The sequence below is a fragment of the Salvelinus alpinus genome, chromosome 23, assembly GCF_045679555.1.
Source record: "Salvelinus alpinus chromosome 23, SLU_Salpinus.1, whole genome shotgun sequence".
In the NCBI taxonomy this organism is placed as follows: Eukaryota; Metazoa; Chordata; class Actinopteri; order Salmoniformes; family Salmonidae; genus Salvelinus; species Salvelinus alpinus.
The window spans coordinates 27,185,131-27,203,591 of NC_092108.1; the positions used below are offsets into that span (position 1 = coordinate 27,185,131).

At 41.9% G+C, this 18,461-nt stretch overlaps 1 protein-coding gene across 4 annotated transcripts in view; it reads left to right on the plus strand.

Annotated features, from left to right (window-relative positions):
- The window catches only part of LOC139550693 (A-type potassium channel modulatory protein DPP6-like), a 177,040-nt gene that overhangs the window by 123,038 nt on the left and 35,541 nt on the right, over positions 1-18,461 (plus strand). For all 4 annotated transcript variants that reach the window (XM_071361768.1, XM_071361767.1, XM_071361766.1 and 1 more), the window contains exons 2-7: positions 4,324-4,438; positions 6,051-6,149; positions 11,339-11,433; positions 11,549-11,623; positions 11,727-11,779; positions 14,597-14,678. In XM_071361768.1, coding sequence (XP_071217869.1) covers positions 4,324-4,438; positions 6,051-6,149; positions 11,339-11,433; positions 11,549-11,623; positions 11,727-11,779; positions 14,597-14,678 — 519 coding nt within the window. The remainder of the gene's footprint in view (positions 1-4,323; positions 4,439-6,050; positions 6,150-11,338; positions 11,434-11,548; positions 11,624-11,726; positions 11,780-14,596; positions 14,679-18,461) is intronic.

Below are 18,461 nucleotides of genomic sequence, written 5' to 3' on the forward strand. Positions count from 1 at the left end.
CGTTTACTGACACCGACACCACTCAGACGAGAGTGCTCTGAAATTGGAGAAGATAGCCAGAGCGAATTTACCAGCTACGTCTATCAACAGTTGTCACAGTGGCATCATGAACAGTCTATTGAAATGGTTACTTGGTTAGGTTTTGAGAGTTTTCAAAAAACTAATATACAGTATATACACATTTTGTGGGACAAATTTAACATCCAACTTTTTACCTAAATAGTTCACTCATTTATATGTTAGTATTAAACTATTTTCCAAAACACAAGATTAATCTGTAAAACAAATAATGTGACATTATTTGGTTACAAAACTGAAGATGGTGTTGGTGAAGAACCATTTTTAAGAGTCTACAGGAGGGTGCACCAACTACGCAATGAAAAGTCATTTTTGTTTTTACCGGAAGGCTAGCCAACTAATCAACTATCTAGTAAACACTTCGGATACGAAGTTGGTGTCTCTTTTTTAAACAAAATTCAACGGATAGATCTTGTAATTGAACAAAATAGTAAGGTGGCCAATAACTGGGGAACGTATGCCGATAACATGGGACATATTGTTTTTGCTAAAACGCTTATCAAAAAGCTGATAGTAGTAGTATTTCCACTGAAATGTCAAACATGCTAATTGCTAACCCGTTAGCTAACATTTTTATGACATCAATAATCAAAAAACATTGATGGCTTGATCACAAAAACACTGTTGAAGGTAATATATTTCTTAAACAATGTTGAATATACCGATAATACAGGGTGCTATGCTAGCTATCTAGCTAAACAATGAACCATGATCCCAACTCATGACGTTACTACCCTGCATGAATCTGCAGGTAGCTAACCAACCAGGTGCAATGTTAGCTAGCTAACATTAGGCTATAACTAGCAAAGCAAATGGCTCTGAGATACAAATAACATTACTACACAGATCACACACATAATGTTAGCTAGCTGACCTAACAGCAGTCAAGCACGCAAGCTAACTGGCTAATGTTAGCTAGCTACTTCCAGACATAAATGAGAGAACAGCTCACTCTGACCATTTTACTCGCCCTAGCAGAGCTGGTTAGGCTGTTTTTATGTTATCCAGAGGGTTAGTGACTGCAACTGTGCTGCTTCTTAACACCCGCCCGCTTAACCCGGAAGCCAGCTGCACCAATGTGTGGGAGGAAACACTGCTCAACTGACGACTGCAGTCAGCCTGGAGGCGCCCAGCCCCCCCCCCCACCCAGGCCAAACCCTCCCCTAACCCGGACGACGCTGGGACAATTTTTTATGATATCATAAAAAGGAGTGGTGGAGTTATGTCACCTATGCAGCTAACAAAAATGTATGGAAATGTTTGCTCTAGCCAAAATTACAACCATGTAATTGCAGCATTAACGCAAAAATGGAGGAGGCAAGTGGAAGGGGGAGAAGGTAAGGAGCTGTTCTGTCGGCCCTACATTAAAGACCAAACTTGATTTAAAAAAAAAATAGGAACATTTAAATGAAGTATACCAGTTCCATTTCAGGACCCAAAAATGTACAGCTGCGCCATATAGGTTGCAAAATAGTTGGATGAGATTTTCGATGTGCCGATTCCATGGCACATTGTTTATGAACTAATACACAAAACAATGCTTGATTGAAAACTTAGTTTTAACAATTTCAATTATTATACAAAATTCTTGTATAAGGGGGATACAAACACCCCAGCTCTACAAATTTTTCTGCGAAGAGACAGTCATTAGATCACTTGTTTTGGTACTGTCATATGTAGCTTGTTTTTGGTCACAGGTTCAGGAATGGATAAAAAATCACATTTACCCAAAACAGGTTAATCGATCAATAATATAATAATGCTCTTAGTAAAAATTCTAATCTTTATTTTATAATCTTCAGAAACTATCAGAAAAGAAATTTGAAAAATATATGACAAGTAGAAATACTAACTGGATGGTTTTCAGAGATGGATGGGTAACTGAAGGGTGGACCTAAAAAAAGATAACTAATGTAAAATGTATATAGTATGTATAAGCTGGAAGTTAGAAGTCTAAGTATTGTTGTCCATTAGTTTACTCCAATTAGGGTAGAATGGTTAGGGGAAAATAATAAAGAAGAAAAAAAACATATATTCCGTTCTCAGAACATGAAGAAAAATTTCCATTAACTTTAGTAACATTCAGAGAACGTTCTAAGATTGTTATTTACAAACATATACATTCCGTTCTCAGCATCAACAAAACTCTCTCTGTCCTCTATCTTGTTAAGTGTGTTCAGGTGAGTTGGCCGCGCACACTAATTCGCCTCACCTGATCTTAATGAGTGCTTGTTTTCTAAAAAATTTGGTCTGTTTCAATAGACTCAAATAGTTTATTCCTTGTGGAGGTCAGAGGGCAGCAGACAGTGATTTCCCGATGAACCCACAGTGTTGGGGTTTTTCCATTAGGAGGTGATAACACAGGAAGATTCATTTCCTCTATCTCAGACCCTTATCTCACTATCAGTTTAATATGAGGGAGATGCCTCTGTTGCAATAATATATGCACCTGCTGGTGTTTACACACACACGCATGAGTCACCATGCACCACCACCACCATGCACCACCACGACGTACAACGCACCACCACCACGCACCACGGCCTCAACAGAAAGATGCAGAGCAACACTGATCCATATTAATCCAGAGCTGTTGATTGCCTTGTTGCCAATTAAGCCTGATCTCTATGTGCCCACAGTGACATGCTGTGCTCCAGCCACTGCTCAGAGCTCAGTGAAGGGGAGAGGGACAGGCCCTAATAAGGAGACACCATACAGGGATCTCTGCATTAATCAGTTTAGCCTACTTCCAGACCTCTAAGTGCTTTAGCCAACTTGGATGTCATGCCTCTGGAAGTAGGCTAGACTGGAACCAGGCTAGAATCAGCCTTGGATACCAACGGATAGAGCAAAGTCTTAACCCTGATTCACCTATAGGACACTCATCCCTCTACACTCTGAACTGAGATGGTGTGCAGTGAATTATCTGCCTCAGTTTACATTCGATTGTCAGTCTTATCGGGTAACCAATACAGCCAGTGCACCTCCATAGGGATATAGTTAGGTTTTGTATGCCATGTGGAATTGATTGTATGTGTTTATAGTATTAGGGTTGATAGACCGTCTACCATCTGTTTGTCTCTGAGGAAAGGACAGGAGAGGCTCATCATTTTCTCTCTCGTTCTGCATGGAGCAAGAGCACATAGTACATACGCCACTCCACCCAGGCAAAGAGGCTGCAAAGAGACTCATCCTGAGCACTAGGACCATGGGGTACTGTAATACAATACTAGAGGAGGTAGAATGACTGTAGAAGCTGCAGGATGGTGATCTGTCCTACAGAAAGAGTGGGAAGGGAAGGGAACGGTGTAAAGGTGTGAAAGACTCTGGGGATATGCTCAGGTGTTCTGGATCTCCCAACGCAGCACATTTTAACATAAGGAGCTGTCTTCAGCGTATTCATGGTTTTTCCTATCAATTCCCCCATCAGAGCTTATTCTGTCACTTAGATTCCCTCTAGGTTCTTTCAACAGCTGTGTGGCTGAGAGCCTATCACAGGAGTGTTGCAGTAGTAGCACAAACACAGTCAGTGAGTACATTTACATGCACAGTAATAATTCGACATTAAACTAATTATGGCAGTAGGCAGATTATGCAGTAGTCATGTAAACACCTTACTCTGTTTACCTTAATCGGTGTAAGGTCAACATCGAAGTAAACATACGCAGATTAAAACAACCTGTTTTCTTTGAATTATTAGAACACGTGAACACCTTAATCGTATATGATCTGTGTATGTGCTAGCACCAGCCGAGCGAGCCTCCCTCTTTAGACCGAATGAAGTGAGTTCGGAACGACTGAATGGATGCGTCTTAGAAGTAGTTTTCACAAACAAACTTTATACAAATTAAAAATCAAATATGCTTCCCAAAAATAATATGTTCGCTGTGGTAGAACATTTATTTTGATTGGCAATGTTCTGTATTTAGTGCCATCAGGTAGCCTGATTTCAGATGTGTCCATGTAAACGGGTCTGTATTTAGTGTCATCAGGTAGCCTGATTTCAGATGTGTCCATGTAAACGGGTCTGTATTTAGTGCCATCTGGTAGCCTGATTTCAGATGTGTCCATGTTAACGGGATTATTAGGGAAATCGTTCTTCTTGCAAAGCATGTCAACGTTTTAATAGAACTATATTAATCTGATTATTAACAATAATCACATTATTGTGTGTATGTAACCGTACTCATCGCCTCCCCTTCATTCTCCCCCATTGACCTCTATTCACTTGTGTTTGTGTTGCAGGACCTGGTGGGCAGTGCCCCTCCACAGAGGAACTGGAAGGGGATAGTCATCGCCCTGCTGGTCATCTGCATCATCTTGTCTCTGATCGTCACCTCTGTCATCCTGCTCACCCCAAGTATGTAACACACAATGCTGCATCACACTACATTACACTTATAAACACCTATTACACTCTCTTAGATTACACCACACACTCTCTGATACATAACACTACAAACACAGCATCACTTCCCCAACACACTTTGTCGGCATAGATGTATGACGGATGAGGCAGGAAGCTGCAAACATTGTTAAATCAAGTCATACTCATACTCATGTGAGATCTTGTTTTGATCAACCTGTTGTTGCAGGACATTTCCTGCATAGCAGAAAATGCTAATCTGTGGTGTAGAGAAGGTATAAAAAGGCTTCTAAAGTTTGTAATTTCCACTTTAAAATGCCTGACTTGATTTGCCCTAACTAAAGATGTATCTTTATCAAATATTTCCATTCATTATAATCCACATAATAATTCACATTTCCTGTTGCTGCTGGATTATTTTCCTGCTGTGAGAAACTGGTCAAATTAAGATCCTACAGTACATCTATACCTGAGTCAGGCCACCAACAGAAAACTTGCAATTGGCCTTGCTAGCAGACAGCCCAGTAGGTAATTTAATTTCCTAAACCCATTCATTCAAAGACAGACAGGAGTAGAGATGTTGAGATGTGTCAGCTTGGAAATTGCATATTGGTTTTTCAGAAAGACGAAGTGAGGTCATCCTCTCACTAGGTAATGGGGCTTTAATGTAAAATGTCATTCAGTCTTGTTTAATGAAGATTATTATGCAGTAATAGCTCTAGTCATTTTTACAATTGCCAGTGCATCAGAGGTGCTATTTGCCTCATGTTGGGAATCCCTCTCAATGGTCTTTTACCAACAGATGAAGATAATTTGCAAATTCAGAGACTTGCAAAGGTACTGTATATAGTTACATTTTTAAATGTGTTATTTTTAGTTCTCTCAATTCTCTGCAAAAGCTACTTACTGGCATTGACACATACGATTATCCCTTCTAGAATCTCTTACTAATGGTACTCTGTTGTCTTTTCCTGAATAAACAGGTGGATGGAGAAGATAAATATGTAAAGCTCCCATATGGGGTTGAAGGGGCATAGAGAGAGAGAGAGAGAGACACACACACACACACACACACACACACACACACACACACACACACACACACACACACACACACACACACACACACACACACACACACACACACACACACACATAGTCTCTATGTAACTCAACCCTCTAGCGCTGCTGTCTACCTTGACTGGTCTCAGCTGTTTACCCTGTGCAGCTGGGTTAGAGGGAGTCACGGCTGCCTGGAAAAACTGGCCAGGCTGCTGTGAGTTGATGCTGGCGGATCAATGGACTGTCTCTTTCTTCTTTGTAACTTTTCCTTAATCGCTGTGCCTGTGATATGGGAATTACAGTCCTACTATCTCCAGAGACAGAAACAGCGCATAATAGTCAGACTCTGACAGATGTCTCCTACCCTATTTTTATGACCCCTTAGGCAACTTTTTGCAGGAAAGTGACAGTCACCAGGTAACAAAGGTGGCCAGGTCCCTTTTTTATGTGAAAGAGAATTGAAACATAACAGTATCATATTCTTGTACCTGATTAATTCTATGACTTCTTCCACTTTTGTTTTGTTGATATATTCCACTGGCAGTTGCAGATGATAGCCTTGCCCTCAAGAAGAAAGTCACCATTGAGGATGTCTTCGGAGGAGATCTTCACGTGCACGACCCCGACGCTACATGGCTCAGTGGTGAGTTGCTATAGTTACACCCTGCCCTTTCATCTGCCAATAGAAACTGAAGCTAACACAGCACCCACCAACCAGGAACTTGTTACATGTCAGTTGACATTATTAGAGCACCACATTTACATATTGTCGAAGGTGGTCGCTAAGGCAATGACTCTATCTCCGTATGCATTCCAAGCCGTATTACTTTTCCCATTAGACAGCCATTACTATCAAACAAGAGTACCACACATAGAACATATGGAAACCTAACTATGAATTCAATTGCCTATTGAATTTAAACATAATCATAGAAACCCAAATCCTGATTTAAAGGCATAATGGATCACTCAGCCAATGTGTTTACTGTGAATGCTTATTATCAAGCCCTCAAGGATTACATGGTTATAGTCTCATGGTTAATCCCTTGCAACAGAGACAGACAGCCCACAGAACTAAGTAAGCGTTATACAGAGAGACAGAGCCATGTAATCCAGTGAAACCTTGAAATGTGCCAGTTTATGCTGTTATGCACCATACAGTACTGTAGCTATAATGTATGCCGAGCATGTACAGGACAGGCCCAAATTAAACAGATGTAAGGCTGGTCTGATATGAACTTTTTTAACCTTGACAACGTAAAGTGGAAAGCAAGCTGCAGAACACATGAATGTTGGATCAAGCTACTGCTCGCCCTCTAGTGTTAGAGACTCAAACTACTTAGTTTTTTCATTGACTCTCCATTAAGCACAAAAGCAGTACCAGAATTTATTTTATTTCCACATACTTTTACATACTTATTTATATACAACTTTATCCACTGTATGCAGCAGTAACATAGCTTATCTTCTTTTCCAGAAAGTAACCTTTTCACAATATAATAGAATTACTCACTCAGTCTGGATATCTCGGAAGAGAATTTAAACTGACAGAATTATATTCTTGGCAGAATATTTTGGCCCAGTTGGCCCTACCATGACTTAGGCAACATGCTGATGTCCAGTGTTTTGTGTAAAAGACAGTCAAAGTACAATGCAGGGAAATGGTGTCTGCAGAGAAGTTAAACAGCAGGCTAAAGGGCTTTTCCCTCATCAAATGGACCATGATAATTAACCTCACCAGCAGAAATACACACACACCAACTTCAAAGTGTGTCTTTTTCTAACGCAACATTGGAATGTTCTCTATCATTCTTCTCCGATAAAATCTTAATGATTCATTGTCTGACATTCCTCCGTGTCAAAGTTAAGTTAATGCAATCAGCTCAACATTTGGTTCTGATGAGCAGTGATAATGCGTAGGATCGTGCAACCTTGTACTTCAGTAGTCCTCATCAATATGTGGTGCGTTGGTTTCATTCAGAGTGATACATAATTGATTCAGCGTTGCTCTTTGATCACCGCTTGTCACCGGTCTCTTTGAACCTCTCCTTTGAGCAGGACTTAAGACAAACTTTTTTCATCACCGTCCCAGAATTGTCCCGAAGTGCAATTTCAACCGTTCCAAACTGAAGATGAACCATCCTAAATGCTAAAATACTTAGTTTATTTTTTATGTTTTGATATGCCAACATGGGTTTACTGTAGGACCTACAGTTGAAGTCGTAAGTTTACATACACTTAGGTTGGAGTCATTAAAACTTGTTTTTCAACCACTACACAAATGTCTTGTTAACAAACTATAGTTTTGACAAGTTGGTTAGGACATCTACTTTGTGCATGACACAAGACATTTTCCCAACAATTGTTTACAGACAGATTATTTCACTTATAATTCACTGAATCACAATTCCAGTGTGTCAGAGGTTTACATACAGCTAAGTTGACTGTGCCTTTAAACAGCTTGGAAAATTCCAGAAATGATGTCATGGTTTTAGAAGCTTCTGATAGGCTAATTGACATCATTTGAGGCAATTGGAGATGTACCTGTGGATGTATTTCAAGGCCTACCTTCAAACTCAGTGCCTCTTTGCTTGACATCATGGGAAAATCAAAGGAAATCTGCCAACTCAGAAAAACAATTATAGACCTCCACAAGTCTGGTTCATCCTTGGGAACACTTTCCAAATGCCTGAAGGTACCACATTCATCTGTACAAACAATAGGACGCAAGTATAAACACCATGGGACCACGCAGCCGTCATACCGCTCAGGAAGGAGACGCGTTCTTTGGTGTGAGAAGTGCAAATCAATCCCAGAACAACAGCAAAGGACCTTGTGAAGATGCTGGAGGAAACAGGTACAAAAGTATCTATATCCATAGTAAATCAAGTTCTATATCGACACAACCTGAAGGGCCGCTCAGCAAGGAAGAAGCCACTGCTCCAAAACCGCCATAAAAAAAGCCAGACTACGGTTTGCTACTGCACATGGGGACAAAGATCGTACTTTTTGGAGAAATGTCCTCTGGTCTGAAGAAACAAAAATAGAACTGTTTGGCCATAATGACCATCGTTATGTATGGAGGAAAAAGGGGGAGGCTTGCAAGCCGAAGAAGCACGGGGGTGGCAGCATCATGTTGTGGGGGTGCTTTGCTGCAGGAGAGACTGGTGCACTTCACAAAATAGATGGCATCATGAGGTAGGAAAATGATGTGGATATATTGAAGCAACATCTCAAGACATCAGTCAGGAAGTTAAAGCTTGGTCACAAATGGGTCTTCCAAATGGACAATGACCCCAAGCATACTTCCAAAGTTGTGGCAAAATGGCTTAAGGACAACAAAGTCCAGGTATTGGAGTGGCCATCGCAAAGCCCTGACCTCAATCCGATAGAAAATGTGTGGGCAGAACTGAAAAAGCTTGTGCGAGCAAGGAGGCCTACAAACCTGACTCAATTACACCAGCTATGTCAGGAGCAATGGGCCAAAATTCACCAAACTTAATGTGGGAAGCTTTTGGAAGGCTACCCGAAACATTTGACCCAAGTTAAACAATTTAAAGGCATTGCTACCAAATACTAATTGAGTTCATGTAAACTACTGGGAATGTGATGAAAGAAATGAAAGCTGAAATAAATAATTCCCTCAACTATTATTCTGATATTTCACATTCTTAAAATAAAGTGGTGATCCTAACTGACCTAAGACAGGGAATTTTTACTTGGATTAAATGTCAGGAATTGTGAAAAACTGAGTTTAAATGTATTTGGCTAATGTGTATGTAAACTTCCGACTTCAACTGTAGGTCATTCACAGTGATTTAAAACGCTAATAAAAGTAGGCCTACTACTGAAATGGATAAATGGGTCTGTCAACTGAGCCAGAAATTCACATAAAATAATTTGCCTCTAAAATGGCCAACATTGGAATAATATTCACATTTATTTTACATGAATGTGCAGGTAACTGACAAAATAATAGAAACACTTGAGGTATACAAAGTATATTGAAAGCAGGTGCTTCCACACAGGTGTGTTCCCTGAGTTAATTAAGAAATGTAACATCCCATCATGCTTAGGGTTGTCACGCCCTGACCTTAGAGAGCCTTTTTTATTCTCTATTTGGTTATGTCAGGGTGTGACTTGGGTGGGCAAATCTATGTGTTCTATTTCTTTGTTGGCCGGGGATGGTTCCTAATCAGAGGCAGCTGTCTATCGTTGTCTCTGATTGGGGATCATACTTAGGCAGCCTGTTTTCCACCTGAGTTTGTGGGATCTTGTTTTTGTACAGTTACTGTGTAGCCTGTAGAACGTTACGTTCATTTATCTTTTTTTTTTGGTGTTCATCTAAATAAAGAAAGATGTACGCTTACCACGCTGCACTTGGTCTCATTCCAACGACGGACGTAACAAGGGTCATGTATAAAAATGCCCAGTTGCCCATTATTTTCGGTACCATGGCTAGAAGAAGAGATCTCAGTGACGTTAAAAGAAGGGTTTCAAAAGAGCATAGGGAGTTTAATTTAAAGTGTGTGTGTGTGTGTGTGTGTCTCAGTCACCAGATCTCAACCCAATTTAACAGTTATGGGAGATGCTGGAGCGGCGCCAGAGTCAGCGTTTTCCACCACCATCAACAAAAAAAGAAATTATGCAATTTCTCGTGGAAGAATGGTGTCGTGTCACATTCCTCCAATAGAATGGAGTTACAGACACTTGTAGAATTTATGCCAAGTTCTGTTCTGGCATCTCTGGCAACTGCCTTGTTCAGGGGCAGAACAACAGATTTTTTTTACCTTGTCAGCTCAGGTATTCGATCTAGCAACCTTTCGGTTACTGTCCCAACACTCTAACCACTAGGCTACCTGCCGCCGAGGATACTCATACACTTTCCATTATTCCTAATGCATCCATTCTGATAGTTTTGTGAGCGGAACTGTCATGACTGAGCAAATATTTGGACTAGAGCAGGAAAAGGTTTTCAAAACAGAATACAAAAGCCAACAAACTTGAAGTTAATTTAATAGAAAAACACACTACCACAAAATCCAAATAAATGTCCATTATGTCTAGCAATATGAAGTCCTTCCAGTATCAGTAGCATCAACACTTTATTGCTGTGGCGAATAGTAAGTAAGGGAGATGAGATGGCTATTCAATCAACCTTTATTTGAAGGGTAAAAACATTGGAGAGAGCAGCAAGGACCTTTTCTTTGCACTTCTCTTGGTAGAGGGGTTTATCCGAACAGGACACAGTGAGACTGAGGAATCGGCTCTGGTCTAGAGGACAACACTACCAGTGTCACACTACTGAGCAGAGCTGAGTGGAGCAGAGCTGAGTGGAACCAAGCCAAGCTGTACTGTCCTTGCCTTTTTATGCATCCACCATAGCAACCAAATACCTGAGCCAGCACAATATGGTTTGGGTCGGCACAATAATGTGAAAATGGTCTACCACTTGGACCTTCCCACTCGGCAGACGCTGGTTGAATCAACATTGTTTCCACGTCATATTAATGAAAATACGTTAAACCAATCTGGAATAGACGTTGAATTGATGTCTGTGCTCAGTGGGATCACACTGTATGTACCCACACCTTACAGCTACTGTATATGCTGCAGAGGTAACAGGATGCGAGCAAGGCCTGCTCCAATTGTACCTTGGTGCCCCCCTAAAAGATATCTGCTCCCAGTCTGGTGTGGAAGGCTGGCCCCTCATGGCCCCACTATGGCCGGAGGTTAGAATGCCTGATCCAGCACTGTAAGTACTGTTTGAAACAGCTGGATGCGTATTCCACAATGTAATGCTCTCTCTTCTGTCCTTTTTATTATTTCCAGACAATGTACTGCTGTATCGAACACGAGAAGGGGACGTGGTCAAACTCAACATCGAAACACAGGAGAGGGTAATTTTGGTGGAGAACAGGAAGTTTGTGAGTATTAGCTAATTTTATTCCCGAACATGTATAAGTAGGTGATATGGTATTGAAAAATATATGATGACCTTTTGTAATAAATATGACTCAAACATGCTTCTTTGATATCCAGGAAATGTTCAAAGCCACCAAGTACCACATATCTCCAGACCTGGAACATGTGTTGTTGGCCTACAACGTGGTCCCAGTAAGTAGAAAGGACCACACTTCTTCTTTTGTCTCAGATGCAGAGTTTATGGGTTGTTTCTGCCATGTGAGGCTGGATGCTGAAGTTGTGTTTGTCTCTGCAGGTCTACCAGCACTCCTACATGGCCTTCTACATCATCTGTAGTCTCATCACCCCGTAAGTCTGTCTGTCTGTTTCTCTCCTTTCTTTCTTTCTTTCTTTCTTTCTTTCTTTCTTTCTTTCTTTCTTTCTTTCTTTCTTTCTTTCTTTCTTTCTTTCTTTCTTTCTTTCTTTCTTTCTTTCTTTCACTCTCTTAGACTCTCTCATCTTATTTTTGTTTAAGTATTAGATGAAACAGGAAACTGTTGAATGTTTTCGGGGACAGCTTGACCTGCTACATAAGTGCTTAGTGTCGGTGGTCACATCTGTGCACCTGGTTGGTTGTGCTGCCAACTGGTGGATGAAGTTAAAACCACATCCCTAATATCAGCCAATGTAATGGTCTCTACCCAGCAAACCAAAATTGGGTTCCCAGAACATTTGTTAGGTCACGGCAAATGTTCTCTTAACACAAAAATTGTCCAGTCGTGGTGATGATTATAGAGTGTTTGCATAAAACATCTGCCAGACGTTGCAAGAACATTCCTAAAACACATTTAATCTGTTCCCAAAACACAAAAACTGTCCAGTTGTGCAGATGATTCAACCAATGTTTATTTTAGGGTACCAAAAACACTCACCTGGGGCCTCATTTATAAATGTTGCATACAGACAAAATATGCCCCAAAACGCTACTGGATTTTTCTTGCTCAACAGTTTCTAGTGTGTATCAAGGATGGTCCACCACTGAAAGGACATCCAGCCAACATAGAACCTATCTCTTGTGATGTAACCACACTGTCCCCACGACCTAATTCAATGTTCTGGGAGCCTTTAAAGAACTCTAGAAGCTTCTGATAGGCTAATTGACATCATTTGAGTCAATTGGAGGTGTACCTGTGGATGTATTTCAAGGCCTACCTTCAAACTCAGTACCACTTTGCTTGACATCATGGGAAAATCAAAAGAAATCTGCCAAGACCTCAGAAAGAAATGTGTCCTTGGGAGCAATTTCCAAACGCCCGAAGGTACCACGTTAATCTTTACAAGCAATAGTATGCAAGTATAAACACCATGGGACCACGCAGCCGTCATACCGCTCAGGAAGGAGATGTGTTCTGTCTCCTAGAGATTAACGTACTTTGGTGCGAAAAGTGCAAATCAATTCCAGAACAACAGCAAAGGACTTTGTGAAGATGCTGGAGGAAACGGGTACAAAAGTATCTATATCCACAGTAAAACGAGTCCTATATCGATATAATCTGAAAGGCCGCTCAGCAAGGAAGAAGCCACTGCTCCAAAACCACCATAAAAAAGCCAGACTACGGTTTGCTGCTGCATATGGGGACAAAGATCGTACTTGTTGGAAAAATGCCCTCTGGTCTGATGAAACAAAAATAGAACTGTTTGGTCATAATGACCATTGTTATGTTTGGAGGAAAAAGGGGGAGGCTTGCAAGCCGAAGAAGCACGGGGGTGGCAGCATCATGTTGTGAGGGTGCTTTGCTGCAGGGGGGACTGGTGCACTTCACAAAATAGATGGCATCATGAGGTGGGAAAATTATGTGGATATATTGAAGCAACATCTCAAGACATCAGTCAGGAAGTTAAAGCTTGGTCACAAATGGGTCTTCCAAATGGACAATGACCCCAAGCATACTTCCAAAGTTGTGGCAAAATAGCATAAGGACAACAAAGTCAAGATTTTGGAGTGGCCATCACAAAGGCCTGACTACAATCCTATAGAAAATGTGTGGGCAGAACTGAAAAAGCCTGTACGAGCAAGGAGGCCTACAAACCTGACTCAGTTACACCAGCTCTGTCAGGAGGAATGGGCCATAATTCACCCAACTTATTAGTAGAAGCTTGTTGAAGGCTATCGGAAACATTTGACCCAAGTTAAACAATTTAAAGGCAATGCTACCAAATACTAATTGAGTGTATGTAAACTTCTGACCCACTGGGAATGTGATGAAAGAAATGAAAGCTGAAATAAATAATTCTCTCTACTATTATTCTGACATTTCACATTCTTAAAATAAAGTGGTGATCCTAACTGACCTAAGACAGGGAATTCTTACTAGGACTAAATGTCAGGAATTGTGAAAAACTGAGTTTAAATGTATTTGGCTAAGGTGTATGTAAACTTCCGACTTCAACTGTATATTTTGTCATGTCCTCACAATGTTAACACAACCCAATGAAACATTCTGGGAACCTTGTAAAGAACAGACAAAGTGTGTTCTGGGAACGTTCTTGCAACATCAGGTGAATGTTTTTTGCACCCTAAAAGAAACATTGTAGAATCATCCGCACAACTGGACAGTTTTAATGTTTTGGGAACATATATTTTGTGATGTTCCCACCAGACTGTTTCCACACTGTAATGAAACATTCTGGGAACCTTTATAGAACATCAGTCAATTTTTTCAAACTAACTTTTGGGGAAAGTTTCTGTGGTGGGTGTTACAGATGTTGTGCATAACATCTTAGTGAATGTTAGAGCCTTCCAATGATATTTCATCTGAAACATTTTTGTTAAATAAATATATTTGATCAAAAATGTTCTCCGAATGTTTTTGGGATGTTATCATCCTAATATTAGATAAAAAAGCCTAACTTGAACTTAATTGTTCTGGGAATATTCCTGGTTTGCTGGGTTGTATTGTCACACTGTCTGGCCTGCTTTTTGTTCCATATTTGTACTTAGTATTAAAGTTAAGGAAACTTTTCTAGTGCTAAATTTAGCTTTGGATGATTGATTTTACCATTTCAGAAGCAACCTAGATAGCTCACTGGAAGATTCCATGTATTTTTGTGCACAGTCTGATGCACACACCCTGAAACACATACACACACAGACACCATGACAGAGTCTGTGTTTTATCTCCACAGGGAGACATGGAGTCTGAATCCTCCTGAGGTACGGAACGCCCCGCTGCAGTATGCTGGATGGGGACCTAAGGGCCAACAGCTGGTAAGAGACCCCACACACATGTCTACACTCTCACTGTCTCACTGGAGAAAAAAAACACACGTGCACACAAACGCGCGCACACACACACCTCAATTACCGATATGCCTCAGCCTTGAACTTGAAACAAATGTTGTTCCAGCATTTTGAAGGTCTGCCAAAGGGAGAGAGTTGACAGACACCGTGATAAGCGCCTCTATGCTTTCCTTTTCACCACAGCACCACGTTGGAGAGAATATCAAAACGCTGTTACTATGGTTAAAACAACAACATTGTTGTTTTTATGTGAAAGGAGAGAGGTCTTCTAAAAAGAGCAGTGTCTCTCACAGCTACAATATCTTTGTTGTTTTCCCTAATACACACTTCCTCATTCACCTCATAACACACAGCACTTTAGACAGGAGTAATTACAGAACAACAGTAATGGGCTGTATTCCCTTGTGTTTCTCCACTGACTTACCTTTTATTGCAAATCTGCAGGTTTTTTAATTACTCTTATCATATAATTTGTCTACATTAGGCTACTGACACATTTAGAGGGAGAAAATATTCATATTTGAAGCTACTACAATATGAGATTTCATCGTCTGCCAAGTGAGAAAGCGGCTACATTTGCATATGGTAATATAGTACCTGATTGGTTTATTTTTGTTTTGATGTTTATCTGCGTGTTTGGTTAATGAAGAGCCAGAGCTGTATGGGTGAACTGTCTGAGCCGATGTGTTTACTCTCACCTGATAATACCAGATAGTTATTCTTCTCCCATTTCTGGACGTAATGATTTTGCATATTAAAACCTGTCCCAATTGCCAGATTTGTCCATTATATGACATTACATATATAAAATGTGTTTGGATCCAGCGGTGCTGATTCCTCTGTCATGTAGAGTAATTGCCCATGGCTTAATGATCACAGCAGGATGATTCTCTGTCCCCTGATTCCACAGCACAACACACACACACACACACACACACACACACACACACTAGAGCCTCATGTACAAAGGGTATAGAAAATGAAGAGAGTAAATCAATGTTTGAGAGTTTGTCAAGTACACAGCTCAGATATAACCCTCTCCCACCGACACAGGGTGAAGCTGAAGGACAGGAGGGGCGAGTGGATTGACAGTGGATTGGTGGTGGTGCCACGCACCCCCCCCCCCCTCCCCCAACAGTAGTCTTCTTAATCCCTACTACTCACTATGGTACCATGGGCACAGTGGGCATACACCAGCAGTCCAACACAGCATCAGCAGCTTAACACAGTAATGCCAACCTCCCCACTGACACCCCTGTCTGAACCAGTTCTCAATCACCCAGAATGTGTGTATGTGTGTGCATGGTTGTGTGTTTGTAGGTGGATGTGTGTGCATGGATGTGTGTTTGTAGGTGGATGTGTGTGCATGGATGTGTGTTTGTAGGTGGATGTGTGTGCATGGATGTGTGTTTGTAGGTGGATGTGTGTGCATGGATGTGTGTTTGTAGGTGGATGTGTGTGCATGGATGTGTGTTTGTAGGTGGATGTGTGTGCATGGATGTGTGTTTGTAGGTGGATGTGTGTGCATGGATGTGTGTTTGTAGGTGGATGTGTGTGCATGGATGTGTGTTTCAAATCAAATCAAATCAAATCAAATTTTATTAGTCACATACACATGGTTAGCAGATGTTAATGCGAGTGTAGCGAAATGCTTGTGCTTCTAGTTCCGACAATGCAGTAATAACCAACAAGTAATCTAACCTAACAATTCCACAACTACTACCTTACACACACACACAAGTGTAAAGGGATAAAGAATATGTACATAAAGATATATGAATGAGTGGTGGTACAGAACGGCATGGCAGATGCAGTAGATGGTATAGAGTACGGTATATACATATGAGATGAGTACTGTAGGGTATGTAAACATAAAGTGGCATAGTTTAAAGTGGCTAGTGGTACATGTATTACATAAAGATGGCAAGATGCAGTAGATGATATAGAGTACAGTATATACATATGAGATGGGTAATGTAGGGTATGTAAACATTATATTAAGTGGCATTGTTTAAAGTGGCTAGTGGTACATTTTTACATAATTTCCATCAATTCCCATTTTTAAAGTGGCTGGAGTTGAGTCAGTATGTTGGCAGCGGCCGCTAAATGTTAGTGGTGGCTGTTTAACAGTCTGATGGCCTTGAGATAGAAGCTGTTTTTCAGTCTCTCGGTCCCTGCTTTGATGCACCTGTACTGACCTCGCCTTCTGGATGATAGCAGGGTGAACAGGCAGTGGCTTGGGTGGTTGTTGTCCTTGATGATCTTTATGGCCTTCCTGTGACATCGGGTGGTGTAGGTGTCCTGGAGGGCAGGTAGTTTGCCCCTGGTGATGCGTTCTGCAGACCTCACTACCCTCTGGAGAGCCTTACGGTTGTGGGCGGAGCAGTTGCCGTACCAGGCGGTGATACAGCCCGACAGGATGCTCTCGATTGTGCATCTGTAGAAGTTTGTGAGTGCTTTATGTGACAAGCCGAATTTCTTCAGCCTCCTGAGGTTGAAGAGGCGCTGCTGCGCCTTCTTCACAACGCTGTCTGTGTGGGTGGACCAATTCAGTTTGTCCGTGATGTGTACACCGAGGAACTTAAAACTTTCCACCTTCTCCACTACTGACCCGTCGATGTGGATAGGGGGGTGCTCCCTCTGCTGTTTCCTGAAGTCCACAATCATCTCCTTTGTTTTGTTGACGTTGAGTGTGAGGTTATTTTCCTGACACCACACTCCGAGGGCCCTCACCTCCTCCCTGTAGGCCGTCTCGTCGTTGTTGGTAATCAAGCCTACCACTGTAGTGTCATCCGCAAACTTGATGATTGAGTTGGAGGCGTGCATGGCCACGCAGTCGTGGGTGAACAGGGAGTACAGGAGAGGGCTCAGAACGCACCCTTGTGGGGCCCCAGTGTTGAGGATCAGCGGGGTGGAGATGTTGTTACCTACCCTCACCACCTGGGGGCGGCCCGTCAGGAAGTCCAGGACCCAGTTGCACAGGGCGGGGTCGAGACCCAGGGTCTCGAGCTTGATGACGAGTTTGGAGGGTACTATGGTGTTAAATGCTGAGCTGTAATCGATGAACAGCATTCTCACATGGGTATTCCTCTTGTCCAGATGGGTTAGGGCAGTGTGCAGTGTGGTTGCGATTGCGTCGTCTGTGGACCTATTGGGGCGGGAAGCAAATTGCAGTGGGTCTAGGGTGTCCGGTAGGGTGGAGGTGATATGGTCCTTGACTAGTCTCTCAAAGCACTTCATGATGACGGAAGTGAGTGCTACGGGGCGGTAGTCGTTTAGCTCAGTTACCTTAGCTTTCTTGGGAACAGGAACAATGGTGGCCCTCTTGAAGCATGTGGGAACAGCAGACTGGGATAAGGATTGATTGAATATGTCCGTAAACACACCAGCCAGCTGGTCTGCGCATGCTCTGAGGACGCGGCTGGGAATGCCGTCTGGGCCTGCAGCCTTGCGAGGGTTAACACGTTTAAATGTTTTACTCACCTCGGCTGCAGTGAGGGAGAGCCCGCAGGTTTTGGTAGGGGGCCGTGTCAGTGGCACTGTATTGTCCTCAAAGCGGGCAAAAAAGTTGTTTAGCCTGTCTGGGAGCAAGACATCCTGGTCCGCGACGGGGCTGGTTTTCTTTTTGTAATCCGTGATTGACTGTAGACCCTGCCACATACCTCTTGTGTCTGAGCTGTTGAATTGCGACTCGATTTTGTCTCTGTACTGGGACTTAGCCTGTTTGATTGCCTTGCGGAGAGAATAGCT